The following is a 22,874-nucleotide window of genomic DNA, read 5'->3' as shown; positions in this document are numbered from 1 at the left end:
TACCTGTGTTTAACAGCCAGAACACAGAGGCTCTGGGGTCTCAGGCACAAGAGGATGGTGCTCAGGGCCAGTCTATCCAAGGGCTTTGGGCATGTGTGTGCTCAGGTGAATTTACCATGCTGGCAGGGCTGCTCTGCCTGTTTAGAGTAGCTTTTAGGAGGCATGCAGGCACTGAAGCCTTCAAGCAGCTTGCCCTGAGCTGATGGGCTTTCTGGCCTCTGAAACCCCTGTAGAATCAATCTAGCTTCTGTCTTCCCAAAGGAAAACCAGAAAAAATGCTAAGGAGAACAAAAAGGGCTAGATAGTCCTTTTCCATGGGCCTTGAGGGGAGCGAACTATGCCCCAACTGGGCAGACAGAGCCAGCTTGGCTAAGAGCTCCCCCTAAGTCAGTTCAGGTGTCACGGCCCAAAGGATGGAGTACCTAGTTTTCCCTAGAAAACTTATGGGTCTGATCACTGATCTGGCATAGAGGCTCAGGAGTTGGAGCACACAAAAGACACCCCAGCACAGGAAAGAGGCGAGTGGCCTCCCTTTCACCAGCAGGGGAATGAGACGGAAACGTCCTCCAAAAGTAAAGACACCTGTGTGACTGGTGGCATCAGTTGCCATGGTGCTGGAGTGGCTTCCAAATGGACAGAATGCTTTGAGAGGATCCAGTGGGGCTGAGCCACACTTCACCATCAACAAGACCCACCAGCAGAAACTCCCTGATTCTTATAGATCAGCAGTTCTCAACAACCCACAGGACCTGTATGAAAGGGTCGTGACATTAGGAAGATTGAGAACCCCTGTTATAGATGGATTCTTTCTTAATTGAGGTGTAATTTATATCACCGTCATTTTTAACAGGTTTACTAGACAGAAAAATCAGGGGACCTGAGTTTCAGCAAATCCCTGCCTTACACCACATCCTATAGACAGTTGAGAGGATTCTGGGTCAGATGATGGTCATGTGGACTTAGAACGTGGGATAATGAACTCTGAATTAATTCTTCACATTTTACTTATATTTGGTTTTATTTCCTTAACAGTGTATTTTCTTCTTCTTTCTCTTTTGTACGTTTTGTTCCTGTTGCCTCCTTTTTCTCACTTGGCCGCTGTCTTTGTGACAGATGTGTTTCCTGAGCACCTGCTCGGTCCCAGCACTTTGCTGGTTGCTGGGGATACAGTGGCCGGCAGGACCACACAGTCCCTGCCCTCCTGGAGCTGGCTGACAAGTTGGGTAGGAAAGCAGTCAGTCCAATCGTGTCTGTAAGTGAGACATGAAATAGGAGCAGCTTCTAGCAGGGGCATTGGTGTTGCCCCAGGGCGGGGCTTCTGGCCGGGGGGTCCTGGGTCTCTGTCTTTAATCCTCAGTTCTTAGTTCAGGCCTTTGGATTGGTTGCAGACATGACTGGCACAGTAATAAAATTATCAGACCTAACAAAATGTGGGAAGAACATGGCCAGCTGATGGAATTGGTATTTGAAAAGAACGTGAGTGGCTGGAATGGTGGAAGTCACTGGAATAAAATGCTCTAGGCTTGGAAGACTAACGGCAAGAACGTGACTTGGGCTTGGGTTCATATGTCAAAGACCCAGGCATTGAGGGACATTGAAGCCAACACTCAACTTAAGCTGTGGCTGCTCAGCACTGATGTCCCTGGTGTTGGTTGTGTGGCTAGGGACAGAGGCTGGGGTGAGGGGTGAGCTCTCAGTCATCCTTGACTCAGACCCACCTCCCCAGGAGCAATGCCTCCGTGGGGTGAAAGGCTGGGGGGATCCAACATTTAGAAACACACCTTGGGGGACCAGCAGGGGCAGAGTCAGGGTCTTCTAGAAGATCCTGGGCCTCTCCACCAGCAGAAGGGTGGCCTCAGGAACAGCAGTTCACATAGAACTTGCCAGGGCACTTAGGGGCCCCAGAGCAGCTTTCCTCTGTTTGTGGCCTGAGAGAGCAGAGCCAGAAACTGGATGGTGACAGTGCCTGTTAACATCTGCAAAGACATTCCTATCCAGTGTCTTTTGAAAGGAGTAAATTCTCTGTCATAAAAGTTATTCAAGGGCAGGCATGGTTGCACATACCTCCAGCTCCTCGAGAGGCTGAGGCAGGAGGTCACTTAAGGCCAGGAGCTGGAGCTTGTAGTGTTCCATAGCTGCACCACTCCCCTCCAGCCTGGGTGACAGAGTGAGACCCCCTGTCTCTTAAAAAAGCATATCTAAGGAGAATGTGTAAAAAAGCTCCTCATTGTCAGTCTTAGGGTTTTGCAAACAGGGTTACATCTGTGCCATGTAAGGCCCCTTGGCCCCAATATTTTCATGTCCCGAAATGGCCTCACTTGTTTGAAGAACTTCAGCGGGAACAAGGGAAGACGCTAGTGCTGGTTTGGTTTATTGAGCAACTGTGCTATTTTATTATAACATTTATGCTTAATATACTGCTGCCATATTCTGAACACTGGCTACGTAATCTGCAAGAATCACAGCCCCGCCCCCGGCCAGGCTCCTCTACTCAGAGATGAGGAAGAGGGAGTCTCACTTCTAGCCTGGCTCAGGTTGGGCAAGCTTTTTTCTGCAAAATAGATGCAGTGTGGGAGACCCTGAAGGCAGTGAGGACAGCAGCAGAGTCCATTATTTTCGGTTGCAGACCTAGCCCCAGGGAGACCAGAGCCTTTTTGAAAACCCCTAGAGGCTAGACAGAATCAGTGAGAACACACCCCCTCCTCCGCCTGTCCCCATGGATATAGAAATAAAGAGTCCACTTCTGTCATGGTCAGAAATGGCCTAATGTTAGTATTCTTCAAGCCCTTGGCAATTTTATTCAGATGATTGTGGTTAATGTAAAATCAACCCAAAAAACAGGTTAGAGCAATCACAGAAAAAACCAGATTGCCCCTGAAAATTCATGGAGTGTCAACTTTGTCCACAGTCATGGAGAATAATTTAAAAATGTAAAGCACTGAAAAAATTAAGAAAAAAAAGTTAAGCAGCTGTATTGCGATTCGGAGCCGCATGTTGGCCTCTAATGTTGTCTGTCTTTGTTCTCTCTCCCCTCTGTGTTTTTGTTGGGTGGTGGCCAGAGCTCTCCATGCCATCTGACCAGTATGAGCTGCAGCTTCAGAACAGCATCCCGGGCCCCGAAGGAGACCCAGCCCGGCCTGTGGCTGTCCTGGCTCAGGACACATCGACGGTCACGGCAGTGCAGCTGGGTCAGAGCAACCTCGTCCTTGGCCACAGGAGTATCCTCTTCCTGGGCCTGTGTGTATGTGGGCGCATGCACTCGTGTGTTTGTGTTTGTGTGTGTGTAGGCATGACAGGTCTGCCCGTTTTGAAGTGAAGTTATTTTTCTCCCTGAAACCCAGGGAAGGCTAAAAATAGCCCTTTTTCTCCTCCATGGTCTGAAAACCAGAAAGAACTGAAATAGCACTGCTGAGTGGAATTGCTCTCGCCTGTGGGTGACTCACGCGAGAGGCTCCCAGGGTGGGAGGTGATGGCAGGAGCCCAGTGTCATTCCTCACCTCCGGAAACTTCTCTGGTACCTGCAGCCGCTCAGAGGGGGCCTGGCAGAGGTGTTTCCATGGTAGCATATGGGTGGTTGATATCCCAGACTTCTTCTTGTCCCCTGTGTGATCTCCAGCGTCTCTGCAGTGATTCCCCTTTGCCAGCAAGGAAAATGCAGTGTAGCCTTTGATGGTAAAGAGTGCCTCTGCCCTACCTGGCCAAAGCCAGGAAGTTCCATCCTTTGTTTTATCTGTGTGCTGTCCCGGCAGTGATGGGGCCGTGAGAGCCACGCTGAAGCCTGCCATCCGGTTTCCTTGCTGCTGTGTGTCTTTCTCCTTAACTGAGAATTCAGGTATTCGCATGCAGGGTGCTTCCAGGTTACCCAACAGCACCATCTACGTGGTGGAACCCGGATATCTGGGTGAGTGTGGCCTTCTGGGCTCCTGGATGCTGCTCATTTGTGACTACGTGAGTTTAAAGAAAGAAAAGCCATAGTTCTGCAAAAAATGCTCCACTCTGGTCAGCTCTGCCACCTGGGAGGCCTGAAGCAAGCAGCACTCAGCCCCACCCCTCTCTGGACCTCTCCCCAGCCTTCCCCTGATCAGATACTGGCAGAGGGGACCTAGACCTGAGCAGGGCAGGTGGGAGGCTCAGCAGAGAGAGGAGTAGGACAGGGCAGAGTGGTTTTTATACCAGGGCTTTGCCCAGACCTGTTACTAGGTCAAGTCATGGGCCCAGTGGTCAGATCAGTTAGAGAAGGGCCCTGAGGTGATGTGACAAGGAGGGACCTTGGCAAGGAGGTTGGGGAGGCATTTGCCTGAGAGGGGAAGGGAGGAATCTGAGAGATGGTATTTAAGGAAGGTATTCTGCCAGCGGGAGGGGCTTTTGTGGGAAGATGTCCTGGCAGGGCACAGCGTGGGCCATGGTGTGGGCAAGAAGGTGCCCACAGGCCTGGGGGCAGGGTTGGCTCACAGCACGGGCGGTCTGTATCAGGCTTCATTCAGAGCAGAGACTTGCAGGGGTCCTCAAACTTTTTAAACAGGGGGCCACCAGTTCATTGTCCCTCATACCGTTAGAGGGCCGGACTATAGTTTAAAAGGACAGACAGCGGTGGCAAAAACACCCAGCAGGCCGGATAAATGTCCTCCGCAAGCTGCATGTGGCCCGTGGGCCATAGTTTGAGGACGCCTGTCTAGGGACTCAGAATGGAGATCCCCTGGGCACTCAGAGTGTAGGACCTACCCCCCTCCAGGGACTCAGAGAGTAGACCCCCCTGGGGACCCAGAGACTAGACCCCTTGGGTACTCAGAATACAGAGTCCCTAGGGACTCAGAATGCAGACCCCCTCGGGACTCAGAGTGCAGACCCCCAGGGGACTGAGAGAGCAGACGCCCTGGGGACTCAGAGCTGATCTCCTGGGGTAGACCTGCTAAGGATTCAAAGCAGACCCTCTGTGGCATCAGATTGTAGACCTACTGTGGTTCAGGGCACAGGTGTTCTGTGGGTTCAGCGCAGACTCACCAGGGACAGCATTGAGTCTGAATGAGCCCTTGAGGAGGCAGAGCAGGATCTGTTCAGGGTCAGTGCTGGGAAATCGGCTCAGGCCTCTGGCGCCCAGCCCGTCTCCAAGCCAGAGCCAGGAGAATAGCTGTGGGAACCTGTGCTGTTGGTGCTTGGTTCCCTCCTCTTCCTCACCCCTGTTGTGCCTGAGGCCAGAGTCCTCAGGCTGTCCACTTGTCTGTTTTAGGGTTCACAATCCGCCCTGGTGACAGATGGGTGCTCGAGACCGACCGCCTGTACGAAATCACCATTGAAATCTTCGACAAGTCCAGCAACAAGGTCTACCTGTCAGACGTGAGTGCTTGCTCGGTCCTGGCAACACGATGATGTGGGGTTGTCTCTGGAGGCAGCTGCTGAGAGTGGCCCTCAAACAGCAGGGGCCCCCAGGCAAGCAGATCAAGGAAGGCCATCTCCTTCTTGGTGGTGCTCTGGGTGTACAGTAGACACTGTCGCAGGGGCCCTGGGGCATCTCCAGAGCCTGAGAACCTGCATACCAGCCCTACAACAGCTTCCCTGCAGGGCTGTGAGGAGTGAGTGCCATGGCAGCAGGTCTCAAGGAGGTGGGGATGGGAGGTGGCCTCTGCCCACTGCCCTCTGCTCCTTCTCCTGGAGCTGGGGATCTCACAGGCTCAGACTCTGCTCTCCTGCTCTGCAGAGGATCAGGGTACATTTCCTGGCCTTATCTCTCTGGCCCCAGGAATACCTGCCACCCTCTCATAAGTCACTGTTTGACTGAAGCCAAGTTCAGTTAGATTTCTGGTTCTGGAAAGGGGTGTCACACAAACAGGGAGGGCTGGAGAAGTCTCAGCCACTTTTCTGTCCCCTATGAGAAATTCCCTGGACCGCTAGAAGCTGTGGGACCTTGCAGGTAGTGCTGGAGATTTTAAGAGAAGGAAGCAAGGTTCTTTTTTGGCTTTTTTGCAGAAATCATCACTTTCATCATGCTGTGAAAGGCTGGCATGATCACCGTGTGTGTGCTTAAGTCAACAGCAAGAGATTTGATGTCTTTTTTTTTCATGTTTGGTAGTTTCTTGTTGAGACCTCAGGGCCTATAAGGCAGCTGACAGGAGGCTTGAAGCTGCCTTGAGCATGACACAAGAAGCTGAAACTCCCTCCCTGTGGGTCACAAGCCCGTGGGGAGGGTGGCCCCGAGGGTTCCCAGACCAGAGTGGTCAGAGCTGCATTCCGGGGCTTTGTCTAGTCTAGCCCGTCACCTGTGTTTGGAGGCCTCTGAGACTCTGAGTGCCCTGGTCTGCCTTGGCTGCTGTTTGGGGGTCCTGTAGCTTCTTGCCCATGTTGTGATTTTCCAAAGCACTTCTCTCCCGTCCTGCTTCACCTTCCAGAACATCCGAATTGAACCGGTGCTTCCTCCTGAGTTCTTTGAGGTGCTCTCGTCTTCCCAGAATGGGTCATACCATCACGTCCGGACAGTGAAGAGTGGCCAGACAGCCATTGACGCAGCCCTCACATCTGTGGTGGACCAGGCAAGTTGGCCCAGCCCCTTCTCTATCCCCTTGACCTACAAATCCTGCCTCCCTAGGTAGAAATGTCAACCCAGGGTGTTGTGAGCCCTAGGGAGTTGGGGGCTCTGAGCTCAGCCTGGCTGTGCCCCAGTCCTGGCTTCCTGGAGAGGCCTTGCCCTCTCTGGCTCAGCCCAGCTTCACAGGAGCCACTTGGAGCCACGGGGTTGGGGGCCATTGCATTCCCATGGCAGGCTGGAGCACTCTAGAGCCCTGAGAAGCCATCCCCGTGAAGAGTGAGACGGCTGCAGGGGTCCGGAATCTTGCTTTCCACTCTCCCAGGAGCACAAATCCACCTCTGTGGCCTGATCCCAAGGGAGGGGTGGGGCCCAGTTACTGGGAAAACTGGTGCTGACCTGGTTGTCATGGTGATGTGTGGCAACCTCCCCCTTGTAGGATGGAGGAGTCCACATGTTACAGGTGCCCGTGTGGAACCAACAGGAGGTGGAAATCCACATCCCCATCACCCTGGAACCCCGCATCTTGACGTTTCCGTGGCAACCAAAGACGGGCGCCTATCAGTACACAATAAAAGTATGTGAGACCCCCATTTCTAGGTGCTCTCTTCTGGGTGTTTCCACGGGATTGTGGCTTCTGTCCATTCTGTTGTAATATTACACTCTAGTGGTCAGAATTTTGAATCAGGGAGTCTTTACAATTTTTCTATTTCCTGAAGTTTCCATCACAGCAATGTATTTTGGTAATGAAAAAAAAAAAAACAGAGGAAGAAAAGATACATACGTACGATAAAATTCTGGAATACGGGTTTGAATTCCACTTAATATTTCTTTTTCTAAAAATTGTTTTTTGAAAGCAGTATACAGAAAAAATTCAAGGGAAAAATATCTCTAGCCCTGTCACATACCAGGTATCATTGCTATGACCTTCATGTTTCCTGATGGCATTAGCCAGCAGGGACTCACCTCAGATGGGGCTTGAGTCCTGTGGCCAGTGCAGGGCTGGCCATTCCTGCTGGCCCCCTGGAGTAACGACAGGTGGGAGGCATTCTGTCTCTGCACTGGCATTTGCTCCCCTCCCCTCCCACATGTGGTACCTTCCTAGCCTCTTGGGTTCTGGGCTTGTGTCCCTGATCTGGGGGGAAGAGAGATGGCTGTCACTTCCCAGTGGGGATAGGCAGGGGCGTGTGCTGGGGCAGCTTGTGTCGGTCACCGAATCACTGTCCTACTGGTGGTTCCCCGGCCAGGCGTTCTTCCCACTCCACCCTGAATTCTGAGAGGTTCCACTGGGTTCTAGGGCCACTGTCAGGAGTGTTTGTGTGTTTGTGTATATCTGTTGCAAGGTCCCCAGAATATGAGGCCCAGAAATGATCCTGGGTGGATGGGATGAAGGTAAGGGGAGTCCCACCCAGGCAGTGGGACTAATGCCACGTTTTCCCATGTGGCACACACTGACCTTGTGTGTGTGAGAGAGACAGAGTGTGTGCATGCATATTTGTGAGCATGTGAGAATGTGTTTGAGTGTTTGCACAGCTATAAGCATGTGTGTGTGAGAATCGAGTGGGTGTGTCGAGTTTGGAGAATAGGTGAAGATGTGGGTGTGTTTGTGTAAGTGTGTGTGTGTGTAGACCTGTGTGTGAGGGTGGCTGAGCATGAGGCTGGGTGAGTGTGAGCTCTGTCTTATGAGATCTGTCTAAGGTCAGGTCTGATTCCTATAGAGAGCAGTATTTAATGGAGGCCCTGCAGATGAAGCATAATAGCCCAATATTGGAATAAATTGGGATCCCTTGTGAGTGTGAACGAACGTGAATGGGTACATGGGTGTGGGCGGGTGTGCGGGTGTGAGCATGAACATGTGTGGATATGAATGGGTGCATGGGTCTGAGCGTGCATGTGTGTGGACATGAGCAGGTGGGTGGGTGTGAGCGTGCACGTGTGTGGACGTGAGCGGGTAGGTGGGTGTGAGCATGCGCGTGTGTGGATGTGAATGGGTGCATGGGTGTGAGCGTGTGCGTGTGTGGACGTGAGCGGGTAGGTGGGTGTGAGCGTGCGTGTGTGTGGATATGAGCAGTGCATGGGGGTGTGTGTGTACGTGAATGCGTGCGTGGATGTGAGCGTGCGCGTGTGTGGATGTGAGCACGTGCGTGGGTGTGAGCGTGTGTGGATATGAATGGGTGTGTGGGTGTGCATGTGTGTGGATGTGAGCGGGTACATGGGTGTGAGCGTGCGTGTGTGTGGATGTGAATGGGTGCATGGGTGTGAGCGTGTGCAGACGTGAATGGGTACATGGGTGTGAGCGTGCATGTGTGTGAGCATGAGCGTGTGTGGACGTGAATAGGTGCGTGGGTGTGAGCATGTGTGTGTATGGACGTGAATGGGTCCATGGGTGTGCGTGTGTGTGTGTGGACGTGAATGGGTACGTGGATGTGAGCATGAGCGTGTGTGGACGTGAATGGGTGCGTGTGTGTGTGTGGGGGGACATGAATGGGTGCATGGGTGTGAGCGTGCGTGTGTGTGTGTGGACGTGAATGGGTACGTGGGTGTGAGCGTGCGCGTGTGTGGACGTGAATGGGTGTGTGGGTGTGAGCGTGCGCGTGTGTGGACGTGAATGGGTGCGTGGGTGTGAGTGTGTGTGGATGTGAATGGGTGCGTGGTTATGAACGTGTGTGCAGCACACAGCTATCTCTGGCCCTCTGGCTTCCCCCATGACATCACAACATCTGGTTCTCCCTAGGCCCATGGTGGCAGTGGGAACTTCAGCTGGTCCTCGTCAAGCTACACGGTTGCCACAGTCACCGTCAAGGGTGTAATGACCACAGGCAGTGACACCGGACTCAGTGTCATCCAGGCACACGATGTCCAGAACCCACTCCATTTTGGCGAGATGAAGGTGAGAGCTCAGGGCCGGCACAGCCCCTGTGGGAGGTTGGGGCTCCGTTCAGAACACCCTTTAGCCCTCAGTCCTATCCATGGTGTGAGCAGCGGGCAGGAGCGTGACCACATCAGGGAGAGGGACAGGACATCTCATACCAGGCAGCAATGGGACCAGAAGGGGAGTGTGCATCGATCTGGGTTTCTACGGGTGATGGGAGACCAGAGAACACAGAAAGACATGCGATCATCACAGAGCCCTTCTAGAAAATTCCTCTGACTGGAAAGATAGGAATCTTGAATTGGAAGGGTCATGGAGCGTTGGGTTTGTAAATTCATAGTGAAGGGGAATTTATTCTCCTTACTCCTGTTCAGGTAAAGTAGGTGTTTCTTGCACTGGCTTTTGACTCTGTATGATGTGGGACCAACTCAGCAATGGCAGCAGGTGTGGCTGGAGTAGTCCTGTGCCAGCCCCCCTGCGGCCCTGACCCCAAGCCCTACCTGACCAGTGCTTTGGCCTCAACCCTTCATCCCTTTACTTAGGACAGAAAGTAAAGTCCCTGCCCAGTGTGTAGTCCCAGCCTGCTTTGCAGTACTGGGGATGTGGGTGGACAGGCTAATGCCGTCTTATGAGATCTGTCTAAGGTCAAGTCTGATTCCTATAGAGAGCAGTATTTAATGGAGGCCCTGCAGAGAAGCTTAATGGCCCAATACGAGAATAAATTGGGATCCCTCATACCCCCCCCCAGCCCCCGCCGTTCCTCCTCTGCCACCTTTCACCCAGCCTGAGGACGGTTCCTAGAGGGCGGTGTGTCCTGGCTTCTGAGTTCGTGCTGAGACTTGGGCAGGCTCCTTCCCCTCCTGGGGCCAGGCTCTGGCCCAGGCGAGGGAGGCTGGCAAGAGCACCTTCTTCACAGGAGGTGCCGTGGCTTCAGAGAGCCCGTAGTTAGAACAGGACCCGGAGTGCAATAAGTTTGGTTTTATGTATATGCGAGCTGTTGTTCCCTCTCTCACCCTCTCCGGACTTTTGATCAGCTGAACATCCAAGAGTATCGTTCACATCAGACTAATCCTTACCCTCCACCACCCTGGTTCAAGCCACCATCTCTACACGGGTCACCTGGCTTGGCTGGTACGTAGAGGCCAGCGTGAGCCTCTGAAGTTTCCCCAGCAGGCCTGTGTGACCTGGCCCTCTGCCGCTCAGACTCTGTCTCATTCCACTGTCTCTGCTCACTGCACTCCAACCACACTGGCCTTCTTTATGTTCCACCAACATGCTGAACTGGCATGTGCCTCAGGACCTTTGCATGGGCCGTCCCTGTGCCTGGAGTGTTTCTTCCCAGGCCTTTGCCTGACTGCCTTAAACACAGCTCTCAGGTTTGAGTTTCTAGTTCTCCTTCACAGAAGGGCTTTTCTGCCATCTCTGAACCCAGAACACCCCAGTGCCCAGTACAAATTCCTCATGGTCATGTCCTCAGCACCACCACACAGCAGCCCTTGGTAGATCCGAGCAATGGGCCCTGTCTCTGCTGTGGAGACGGCTGAGCCCAAGCCATGCCCTTGTCCTTCAGGTGTATGTGATCGAGCCCAGCAGCATGGAGTTCATCCCATGCCAGGTAGAAGCACGTGTGGGCCAGGCCCTGGAGCTGCCCCTGAGGATCAACGGTGTCATGCCCGGTGGAGCTGGTGAGGTGGTCACTCTGAGCGACTGCTCCCACTTTGACTTGGCGGTGGAGGTGGAGAACCAGGGTGTGTTCCAGCCCCTGCCAGGTAAAGCAGCACCACTAAGCCAGTGCCAGGTGGGATAGGGGCCAGATTCCCAAAGAGAGGGCGAGAGGCAGAGGGCCCTCAGCGTGAGCACAGCCGTTTGTTCCTGCTGTCTGTGGTCAGTTCCTGTCTGGTCTAGATCTTTACCTACACTGTGACCTTTGGCAAATCTCTGGCCTCTCAGCGCCTCCATTTCTGCGTCTCTCAGAGTATTACCTGAGCAGAATCTCTCATCAAATGCCTGTTCAGAGGCAGGGATGCAGTGTCCATAGGGGTGTCGGGAAGTTCCAGCCACACCCCTGTGACATGCAGGGCACACCGTCTTTGCTCTTCAGCACTCCTTGCAGGGTTTTGATGGTCACATTGGTGGTGACTGTGACAGTGGCAGTTGCCAGGCAGGGGGGAAGCACCTTCCAGGCCTGACCTCATATACACCTTATGGCCATCGTAGGAGAAGGGGCTGCTGGACTAAGTGTCACATGAACAAACTGAGTCTGTGAAGCTGCCCAAGTCACCCACAGCCTGGCACGGGGATGGGATGCAGATCTGGGTGTGGGCACCAGGGAGCATTAGTCACCTGTGAGATGGGCCACCCGGGAAAGTCAGCCCAGGCAGGGCAGGGATTCCTCTCTGACTTACAGATGATGGGAACCATGGGACTCACAGGACATATGGGAGTATCAGGGACAGCATTTGGTGGGTGGGGACTCAGGTGCCAGGGCCCATAGGTAGGCAAGTCCACGGTGGACCTGGAGCACAGGACCTGTTGAACCGTGGAGGGCTTTGGAGGGCTTGGACCCAGTGTCCAGGTTGTGGGGAGCCACGGAAGGTTTTGAGTCATGGAATGAGGTGATCCTGGCAGGGCTTAGGAAGGTGATTGGCAGAGGTGTTTGTGGCAGCTTCACACGCCTCTGCAGCTGTGATCACTGTTGCAATTTGAAGCTCACAGAAGGAGGCCAGTACCTCAGAAAGGCCCTGAGCAAAGGCATGGGGGAGAAACCAAGCTTATGAGACCTACAGTGTCATCAGCAAACTAACCATTTAGGGTGGAGGAAAAGCCTTGTACGGGGAGCGGCCTGCTGGCAGCAGGAGACAAGCTGCTTCCCCACCTTAACCCCCACATCCATACTGGAGGGGAGTCAGGTCCCGGGAAGTAGAGTACAGAGCTGGGATCCCAGAGGCCTGGTCTGAGCCACTTCCTCCACTTACTGGCTGTGTGACATTGGGTATGCTGCCCAACCTCTCTGAGCCTTGGGTTCCCCATCTATAAAATGGAGATAACAGCTCCTTGCTTACTCTGACCGTTACAAAGGAATATCCCACAGCACAGGGGCGTTTTTCAGGGAGTTTCACTTCTGAAGGCAGCAGTCATGACAGAGTCCCATGGTGTCAAAATTTCTCTTAGGAAGTGTCTTAAGTCTCCCTGGCCTGGAGTTTACATGGCAACGTGTAGGGATGTGTGTGGAGCCCTGCTTATATGAAAAAATATGTATTTGGAAACCTGGACTCCTAGTCAGGGCAGAGAGACACTCAGTCCAAGGAAATCCATGGCCCTGGAGACAGGCTGGGTTGGCAGTTGACTTCTCACTGCGATGGCTACTCTGCACCTCCCAGCCCAGGGGACAGGTGTCCATGTTAGGTGGACATCAAACCCGCCCTCCTTCCCCCCTTTCTCTCTCTCTCCCTTGTTTTGTTTTCCTCTCTCTCCCTTCCCTGTTTGGCTCTCCCTGTCCCTCCCCATCTCTCCCCTTCTTCCCCTGTCTCTGTCTCCCCCTTCTCCTCACCCCCAAGTTCACAGCACACATGGCACGATTGTCCTCATGGCTCTGAGGAAGGGGCTGCACCAGCTCCCTCTGTCACCCTGGCCCAGGCTTGCCCCTGCCCTGCAGCCCCTTCTGGAGCAGTTTGGGGCTCCACCCTCCTCCTACTGGACTTGGACTCAGGCATCCTATTTCTGCCTTGTCCTCATGGTTGCCGCTTCCTCAAAAGCCCCTTGGTTGTGGACATTAAGGTGACACTCACTGCAGAGTCCCCAGCCCCCTTGGCACTTGGCAGAGCCCCTCCCGGGGGGTGAGGACCCCTCTGCTCTTGCTTAGTTCTGGCTCTTTCTCTGCTCAGCAGCTTTGTTGTTCAGCTACCTGCTCCCTGAGCATCTGTTAAGCGCCATGCTCTGGGGGTTCCCAGGGAAATGAGAGTGACAGAGAGAGCGAGAGACAGAAAGATGGATGTGGTTCCTCTCTTCATGGTACTTCTGAGCTACCAAGACGGGGTGTAACAGTCCATGCAGCACCGTGATAAAGCGCACAGAGGGCGAGCAGGTGCAGGTGCAGGTGCCGTGAGGGCCAGAGCCCACTCCCCGGCACTCCTGACAGAAAGGCCTCGGTGTGGGCCCCGCCACCTGTACAGAAGACAGGCGGCTAAGCCAGTTTGGGGTGTGTGGAAGGCTGCTTAGGGGAAGCAATAGCTCAGGCAAGACCCATGGGGGCAGGAGGGAACCCTGGGGTGAAGGCAGTGTTCTGGGTCTCCTCTGAGGTTGGGGTTTCATAGAGGTGTCCTTTGTCAGAGCTTGGGGAGTGGTCCTCTTAAGGTGTATACACGTCCTGAGTGTCAGTTTGAGCTCTGGAATGTAGAGACACCCCACCCACCTGCAGGACCAGCAAGCAAAGCCTGAGTGGTGCCTGTTTAGGCCACTGAGGTTTGGAGTACTCTGGGGCACAGCTACGAACACTCATCGCCCATTTATCCACTTACGTTAAAATGACTGTAAAATAATTCATACGTGTATGTCCAGAATACAAAATGCATTTTCTATTGTGTTAACAGAAAAATGGTGATGAAGAAGTGTGAAATGTGAGCAGAGATTTTGTGATGAGGACTGGGGCTTTTCTTTTTCTTTTTTTTTTAAATTGATACTTTTTGAATTGATTAATTTAGTCCACTAACGTTTATTGTGATTACATCCTGGAATTTCTCTTTGATGTTGGTGTTTGAAGGATGAGACCACGTACCAGGTGAATGAGCAAAAGGACAGAGTTTGCTGAAAGATAAAAGGGATAAGAGAAAGAGGAACAGAGCCTCCCTCAATAGGGAGCAGGCCCAAGTGGGCAGCTCTGGGCTTTTCCTTTTCTGGCCTGGGGAGCAGGGGAACACTATGGCGGAGGATGTGGACTCTGAGGCCAGACCATCTGGTGCAAGTCCCAGCTCTCCTGCCTACCAGCCATGTTCCCTTTGGCTCAATGTCTCTGTGCCTCGGCTGCCACACGTGTAAAGTGGGAATAACAGCCGTGCCTCGCTGCTGGGGTTGTTATGAAAATTGATATATGTAGGCAGCTCTTGGTAAATATTCACTCTCAGTACTGTCTTTCTTCAAGCTTCGCATGGTAAACATGCATTGCTTTTATATTAAAAAGTTTTTACGTGAAGATATTTGAAGAGGACACCAGGGAAGATCTGGGAAGAGGCAGTCACTGCTCAGATCTTTGTCTAGGTGGAGGGAGGACTAGTGACAACTAGTGTTCATGGAGAAAGTACTGCGTACCAGGCACCACCACCATTTCGCAGATGAGGGAAGGAGGCACAGAGAGGGGAGGGCACTGACGTGAGGACACACAGCCAGTGACTTTGACTGCAGAGCTGGTGCTCCCAGACCAGGGGCTGGGCTCCCCATCTAAGAGCCTGCTCAGTCCACACTGCATTTGCAGACCAGATAGTTACTATTCACGAGTGAGTGAAAGTGTCTGTTTGGGTGTCCTGGGGATACCTGAGCATCTGAGAGGAAATTGCAGTCAGAGTGGAGGTCTGATGCCTCTGACAGGCTTGGTGAAGCCAATGTTCCACATTCCTTCCTTCTGATGTAGGTCTGTGGAGCTCAGGTGGTGACCTGAGTCCCATCCCTAAATTGCCTCAGAAGAGGATTTTCTGCAGCGACTTTGCAGGCGTGAGTTCTCTGGAAACCCAATCATCTGATAAATTAACAAAGCTGATTGCAGCCTTTTACTGTCCATGAACCTGAGCTTGGACTATTGAGGGACATGAGAGGTGGCCACTGGTGCAGCCGCCCAGCCCTGAAGCACCAGAAGAGAGAGGTTCTCATCAGGGGAACATCCAGTCATTGGAGCCGAGCTGGGGGATGGTTAAGTTTTCAGGTCCAGAGCAAAATGCACCCATGGGGGGTTGTCCCTGTAGCAGGGACACTGGTCTAATTTCCAGTCTTACTGCTACCTCTACCCTGGGCGTCCCTGTCACTTTGGCTTCCTTCTGACTATGGTCATACCCAAGCAGTGCAGCCCTGACCCACCTCCTTCAGAGCCATCCTGATCTCTCAGCAGAAGGTGGGCATGGGTGCACTGTGCCTATCTGTGCTTCGAACCTGTGAACAGGTGGCTGTACTATATCTAGTTAGGACCCCTTGCTCCCCTGGGCAGCAAGGTCTTCACGATGTGGACGTCTGTGTCTGATCCATCTCTGGGAGCCCAGTCATCCTTGGCCAGGTGGCTGGCATGAAGGCTGCCCAGAGAGGAAACCACAGGTGCAGAGGCAGGAGGTGCGATGGCATCTGTGGCAAACTGGACGATTCAGTGTGTGCAGTGGGAAGGGTGGGCTGGGGCAGTGAAAAGTCAGTGGGGGACAGGTCACCCCAGGAACCTGAGGAACTGGGACTTGCCCTTAAGGGGTGAGAGACAGGGGGGAATTTTAAGGACAGCAGTGCTGGCTGACTGCTCTCTGGGCTGTCAAGTATAAAGAAAATCCACACTTGGGGACAGAGGGGACCACAAGACTCCCACCCTGTCCTAGAACTGTCTTGCTTCCCCTGGTCCTCCTCTCTCGGGGTGCAGGAGAGTCTCATCTGACTGGTCAGACTTTAGGACCAACCTGGACACCATTACTGGCAGGCAGGGCCACTGAATGTTAAAGACTGTGCATACCCTGGGGCTGGTCCTTGCACCAGGGCCAGGGCCTTCTGGACATTCCTTAGGCTCCTAGAACCCCGCAAGAAGGCTCCCTGCTGGACATCTGAAACCACAGACCAAGCCTATCTTGGAAATACTGGGGCCCTGGGAAGCTGGAACTTGTCTTATGAAAGCCGCCCTTCCCAACCACCCCCTCCATTCCCCTGGGCTATGGTCTCTCAGGATACATCCTCCTTCTGACTCCAGGGTATCTGGCTCACCTAGAAGTACCCCTTCCACCTTGCTCAGATCTCTTAGTGGGCCTCCTCTCTCTTACTGTTATGACAAACATCACAGCAGAAAGACCAAGTGTGCACTATACAGTCAGGAACCCCAGCTTTGGAGACCACACCCCGACCACTTCTCTGACTCCCACACAGTCTGATTCACAGGACTTTGTTATCCGACTCAGCATAATACAGGTGACAGGATCTAAAGTTGCCATTGGTCCTTCTCAAGATGTTAACCAGGTAACGTCAGTGTGTGGAGGTCAGAGCCTCCTGTGTCGTTGTTGGGGTGACCTTGGTGATTTCCTCAAGTCCCCTTTCCACTGAGCATTTCTGACTAACTCCAAGTACCACATTGCCCCAGGCTGCCTAAACCAGGGTGTGCACAGCCCCAGCTGTGCAGGGAAGATGCAAAACAGCCAAATAATGGGGCCCAGATTTCTGGAGCTGTGTTTCTACTGTAAGGTTTGGAAGAAGCAGGAGGTACTAAGAATCATCTCTTCTCCCCACAACCATGGAAGAAAAGGCAGAGAAGAACAGGGAGGGGACAGTGCCCAGGAGTCACAGTCTGGGCTCAGACGTAGCCCCCAGTGGGGGTGGAGGGGCCCTCTTATCACCAGGAGCTCCAGGCTTCAGCTTAGTCCACTGTGGCTAGAGGGTCCCCTGCAGCTGGGAGTCCACACCTGGCCACCTCCTACACTGTGTTGTCAGGACCTGGGGATCTGGGGAACTCAGGGCCTTCTTGTTCCCCACTCTAAAGGCAGGGAGAGCTTTGCAAGGCAGCTGAGAACTTTGCAGTGGACTCTCTCAGGTGTTTTGAAATGTGCAGTACATTCTCATTGACCCTGGTCCCCCTGCTGTGCTAGAAATGTCACGGCTGCTTCCTCCTGTCTGTCTGAAACTTTGTGCCCTGTGACCAAGTCCCCACTCCCTCCTTCTGTCACCCCCTAGCCTCTCATCACCAGACGACTATTTCAGTGAGTCAGCCTCTCAGAGTCAACATGTTAAGTGACATCGTGCTGCATCTGCCTGAGGTGATGGATCTGTCTGTTAATGAGTTTTGTGTCCCCAGTCCACATAGTGTGCATAGGGCTGGACTTCCCGCTGTGCCCCGTACATGTGCACAGCTATGACTTGTCCACTGAAAATAAAGTTAATAAAAGCACAATAAATCAAATGCAGGAGACGTGGCTTGACTACCCCCACGCATTTGGTTTCTGTGTCTGCCTTACCTGTTCCTGCAATGATTGGAGCCATCTCATTTGTCCACTCTTGGCAGGTCTTTTGGGCTGGCAGTAAGCCACATGCTCTTAACATGAAGTTAAGGAGCCTCTAGTCGCGCCCCCCCCCCACATTGGTCCTGATTTAAGAGCAGCTTTACATGTGGCCTCAGTGTCTCCTGGCCAGAATCAACTCATCCCTTTGTCCCTCAGGATCTGTGGGAGGCTGGGCCCTCTTCACAGAGGCTGTCTCCCCATCTCCACGCCCAACCTGGAGGCAATTGGCTTCCCTGGCTACAGGTGTCTCCTCCCGAGTCTCCCCTATGGCTGCTGGTGCTATGGGTGGAGGAGGAGAACATGGGGGCACGCTAGGGGGGCTGTGCTAGGAACCAGGTCTCATCTGCTCACAGGCTAGGGGAAGGCAGGCACCATGGCTTTCCTGGTCTTCTGTCCGGACTCCTGGTCGTCCTCAGGCTACAGAAGGTCAGCCGTAAAGAAGCTGACATGTATCCTATTTGGTTGGACTGAACATCAGGGGGTGGGGAAGGACTAGGGGGACCCCCAAGAAGCCAGGGGCTTCATGTGGATGACTTTCATGGGGTTCTACTTCTTGGTATCCTATAGCCCATGGCCTTGATGAAGCGTGGGTGGAAGCCAGCGGCTACAGCAAGCAGAGTTGTTCAGGGGTCCTGATTTAAGAGCGAGTCTACTTAGTAGGCATGGCCTCAGTGTCTCCCGGCCGGGACTGATCTGTGTGTCCTTCATGTTGTACAGAAAGGTGGGGTTCTCCCTGGCATCAAGGGTAAAGATCTTTCCCAGAAGTATCTTTAGCTATTCTGGGGAGGAAAAAGGTACTTTATATGCCTCCCACTTAAAATCTTGCTCCGAGGGGCCCTCAAACTGTCCATAAAATGTCAGAGCTCTGGCCATGATGTCGTAGAAGATGACGCCAAGGCTGGACACGTCCACCTGTGGTTCATAGTACTCGTGGTATAGGAAGATTTCTGGGGCAAAATAGGGAGGAGTCCCACAGACAGTGTCCAGCTCTTGGTCTTCAGGAAATGTGCTGGTAAAGCTGAAGTTGGCTATTTTCATATTACAGTTGGCATTAAGAAGGATGATCTAGGGCTTCAGGTGCCAGTGGGCGATGTGTTCGTGGTGGTGATACTACATGGTGGGCATGAATGGCTCTGGCTGCCGCTGCCTCCATGCGCTGTGTGTGGCTCCACCTCTGGTGCTCTCCGTTATTGGATAGAGTGCGTCTGGAATGCTGGTGATGTAAAAAAGCGCTAGGATTATTGGGGGGGTGGTTTAGGACCATCATGACTTCAGTCTCTTTGCTGACCTTTTGGGATTATTTGTTTGTTTGTTTTTAGGTTAACGATCTTGATGTTTATGTCAAATCTTTACAAAACCAGTAGAAAAGGGTGGCGCCTGTGGCTCAAGGAGTAGGGTGCCGGCCCCATATACCGGAGGTGGCAGGTTTAAACCCGGCCCCGGCCCAAAATTGCAAAAAAATGCAGTAGAGAATTTTGAAATTATTTCACCCAGGTCCCAGTTAGAAGGGGTCCCACCACGGTGAAGCTGCACAGTCAGTCATTTGGAGGAGTCTGTAGTTGATGGGGATCTCCTTGTAGGGAGCATTGGAGGTCCAGCCCGGCTGCAGGTTCACTCTCTCATGATGCTGACTGGAAACTCCACCTGTGCAGACTCTGCTGAGTAACTCATGACCAATACCAACTCTTTATCCCTGGTGACAATGCTAACTATACCACTGTGACTAGGCCACAATAATACTACCTAGGCTAAGACTACTGTGTGTACTATGCTGACAGTACTAGCAAATGCTAAGCCTGTGAACCACGCTAATGATGCTGACTGACAAGGATAAACAGTGCTGCTATGCTCAAACGCTATACGTCTCCAAAAAGCAGCTTCCCAGACTATAAGGACCAAAGACCTAGGCCCAGACAGGGGCTTATGCACATTTTAGAAATTCTGTAACAATGACTCTTTATTTCTTTCTTTAAAATTTGTTTTATTATATTTTATTTTTTTATGAGACAGAGTCTCACTCTGTCGCCCCAGCTAGAGGGTCATGGCATCAGCCTAGCTCACTGTAACTTCAAACTCCTGGGCTCAAGTGATCTTCCTGCCTTGGTTTCCCAAGTAGCTGGGACTATAGGCACCTACCTATAAGCCTGGCTAATTTTTTTTTCTTTTCTTTTTTTTTTTTTGTAGATATGGGGTTTTGTCTTGCTCAGACTGGTCTTGAACTCCTGAGCTCAAGTGATCCTTCAGCCTTGATCTCTGAAAGTTCTGGGATTATAGGCGTGAGCCAGTGTGCCCAGCCACCTGGCTTTTTATGAGGTTAGCCTCAGAGCAAGACAGGCAAATCATGGCTGGGGATAACCTCCAGTAGTTTGTGGTTTTCTCTGTTTTTTGTTCTCAAGAACATTTGCCTCTTTAAAGAAGAAAAAGAAGTGCTTTTTATTTATATGGGTTACAGAGATTGATGTTTAGTTTCTTAGAACTTTAAAGGTGCATAATCCTTCAGTGGGCTTTTTATTTATACTTTGAAAGTTATAATAACTTTTGGCTTTTAAAAACCTCATAATGTCCACACTCAAAATAAATATTCATTTCCTTTTTCTTTATACTCTGAGTGATCGGTGTCAGAATGATCCTACAACATAAGTGACATCATGATACTATAAAAATGTGTTCTGTAGTGTATGATACACAACAAGCTCCATTACTGACATCTAGAGAGCTTCCAGGAAGAAAACTCTCATCCTAATTTTCTCCTAAGATCATCGTGAGATTTGTTATCAAAAACCTTGGAGGCCAGAAGTCAGTGGGTTGAAACATTCAAAGTTGTGGAAGAATGACATGGCGCCCGTAGTACAGTGATTACAGCACCAGCCACATGCACCGAGGCCAGCAGGTTCGAACCCAGCCTGGGCCAGCTAAACAACAATGACAACTACAACAACAACCAAAAATAGCTGAGCGTTGTGGTGGGCGCCTGTAGTCCTAGCTACTTGGGAGGCTGAGCAAGAGAATCACTTAAGACCAAGAGTTTGAGGTTGCTGTGAGCTGTGATGCCACAACACTACCCAGGGTGACACAGTGAGACTGTCTCCAAAAAAAAAAAAAAGGTCCTGTCAACCAAGAATCCTGTATCCAATAAACTGTGTTTCAAAAATGAGGGAGAGATTGTTTCTTGGCCTTTTGGCTAAGATCGAGTATAATATCAAGAATGAGGGAGAACTTAAGACATCGCCAGATATCCAAAAGCTCAGTACCACCAGCCCTGCCCTTCGGTGGAAGGAATCCTTCCAGTTGAAAAGAAAGGGCACTATGCAGGAACTCAAAGCTTGATAAAGAAGTAAGGATGTCTGGTAAAGGTAAATACACGGACAGTTGTAAAACCTAGTACCATTTTGGTTTTGTTCATGATTTAAGAGACTTAATGGCTCAAAAAAGCTTAGTATTAATTGACGTTTCTGGACACACAATTGCATATATATCTAATCTGGTGACAGTAATATCAGAAAGAGGAATTAGGCAAGAGAAATAAAACCCACTCAAATTGAAAAGGAAGAAGGAAAACATCTGTTTGCGAATGACATGGTCTCATATGTACAAAGCACTTAAAATTCCACCAAAAAAAAAAAAAAGAAAGAAAGAAAACTGTAATAACTAAAGCAAATTCAGCGAAGTATCAGGCATTTGGAACTTGCGGGACCCTGAGTAGCCACCGTAATTTTGAAAAAGAACAAACTTGGAGGTTTTATACTTTCTGTTTTCAAAATGTTATTTACCAACTCTGTTAGTCAAAAGAGTCTGTACTGGCGTAGACAGACTTACAGAGCAATAGAATAGACTACTGATCCCAGAAATAAACCTGCTCAGGGACAGTTAAATGACTTTTTGGGAAAGTGTCAAGACCACCCAGTGGGGAAAGGGCAGTTTTTTCAGCAAATGGTGCTGGGGCAGCTGGTCAGCCACAATGCAAAAGAATGAATTTGGATGCTGACATAACACCTCACACAAAAATCAACTCACAGCAGATGGAAGACCTAAATGTCAAGAGCTAAAAGTATCAAGCTCCTAGAAGAAAACCTAGGAAGAAATCTTCAAGACAGTGGATTTGGCATTGATTTTTTGGATATGGCACCAAAAGCCCAGGATACAAATTAAAAGTAGGTGAACTGGCCTACATCAAAATTTAGAAGTTCTGTGTATCAAAGGACACAAGAGTCGAAGGCAACCAAGAAATGGGAGAAAGTACCTGCAAGCGCACACCTAGCATCTAGGACATATAGCAAACTACGTGTCAACAACAGTAAAGCAAATAACCCGATTAAACAGTGGTCAAAGGACTTGATGTTTTTCCAGGGCTGATAGATAAGACACTCACCACGCTCATTGAAAAGATGCTTAACATCACTAATCATCAGAGTACTGCAAAGCAAAACCTCAGTGAATAACCACTTTACACTCCAGGGTGGCCACTATCCAAAAAACAACAGAAAAGTATTGGTGACAATGTAGAAAAATTGGAACTCTTGAGTGCTGGTGGAGGGAACGTACAGTGGTGGAGTTTTGTGGAAAACCCTATGGTAGTTCCCCCCAAATTAAACAGAATTCCCATGGGATCCAGCAATCCTACGTCCTTTCAATACCCAAAGGTGTCGAAAACATGACTTCAAGGAGGTTATTTGTCCACCCACGTTCATAGCAGTGTTATTCGCAATAGCTGAAAGGTGGAAGCAACCCAAGTGTTCATCGATGATAAGTGGATAAACCACATGGGGTCTGTACACACCATGGAATGTCATCCACCCTTAAAACGGAAGGACATGGATGAACTTTGAGGACGTTGTTCTAAGTGAATAAGCCAGTCACAAAAGGTAAATATTGTCTAATTAAACTTATATGAGGTACACAAGAGTAATCAGATTCATGGAGACAGGGAGTAAAAGGGTGGGGTGGAATTAGGGAGTTATTGTTTTGTTTTGAGACAGCTCACTCTGTTCAGGCTGGAGTGCAGTGGCATCACAGCTCACAGCAACCTCCAACTCTTGAGCTAAAGCAATCCTCTTGCTTCAGCCTCCCAAGTAGCTGGGACTGCAGGTGCCTGCCATCGTCACACCTGGCTAATTTTTCTATTTTTTTTTTTTTTTGAGACAGAGCCTCAAGCTATCCCCCTGGGTAAAGTGCCATGGCATTACAGCTCACAGCAACCTCCAACTCCTGGGCTCAAGTGAGTCTCCTGCCTCAGCCTCCCAAGTAGCTGGGACTACAGGCGCCCGCC

The 22,874-nt window shown here is 51.2% G+C and overlaps 1 protein-coding gene across 1 annotated transcript in view; it reads left to right on the top strand.

Moving 5' to 3' along the window:
* The window catches only part of NUP210 (nucleoporin 210), a 116,057-nt gene that overhangs the window by 35,969 nt on the left and 57,214 nt on the right, over positions 1-22,874 (top strand). The window contains exons 7-13 of the mRNA XM_003796207.3: positions 3,060-3,218; positions 3,833-3,901; positions 5,228-5,334; positions 6,384-6,524; positions 6,957-7,094; positions 9,252-9,407; positions 10,960-11,158. Coding sequence (XP_003796255.1) covers positions 3,060-3,218; positions 3,833-3,901; positions 5,228-5,334; positions 6,384-6,524; positions 6,957-7,094; positions 9,252-9,407; positions 10,960-11,158 — 969 coding nt within the window. The remainder of the gene's footprint in view (positions 1-3,059; positions 3,219-3,832; positions 3,902-5,227; positions 5,335-6,383; positions 6,525-6,956; positions 7,095-9,251; positions 9,408-10,959; positions 11,159-22,874) is intronic.

The sequence above is a fragment of the Otolemur garnettii genome, unplaced genomic scaffold (assembly GCF_000181295.1).
Source record: "Otolemur garnettii isolate 467f Iridium unplaced genomic scaffold, OtoGar3 scaffold00101, whole genome shotgun sequence".
Classification (NCBI taxonomy): Eukaryota; Metazoa; Chordata; class Mammalia; order Primates; family Galagidae; genus Otolemur; species Otolemur garnettii.
This window is presented reverse-complemented; position numbering and strand designations above follow the sequence as displayed.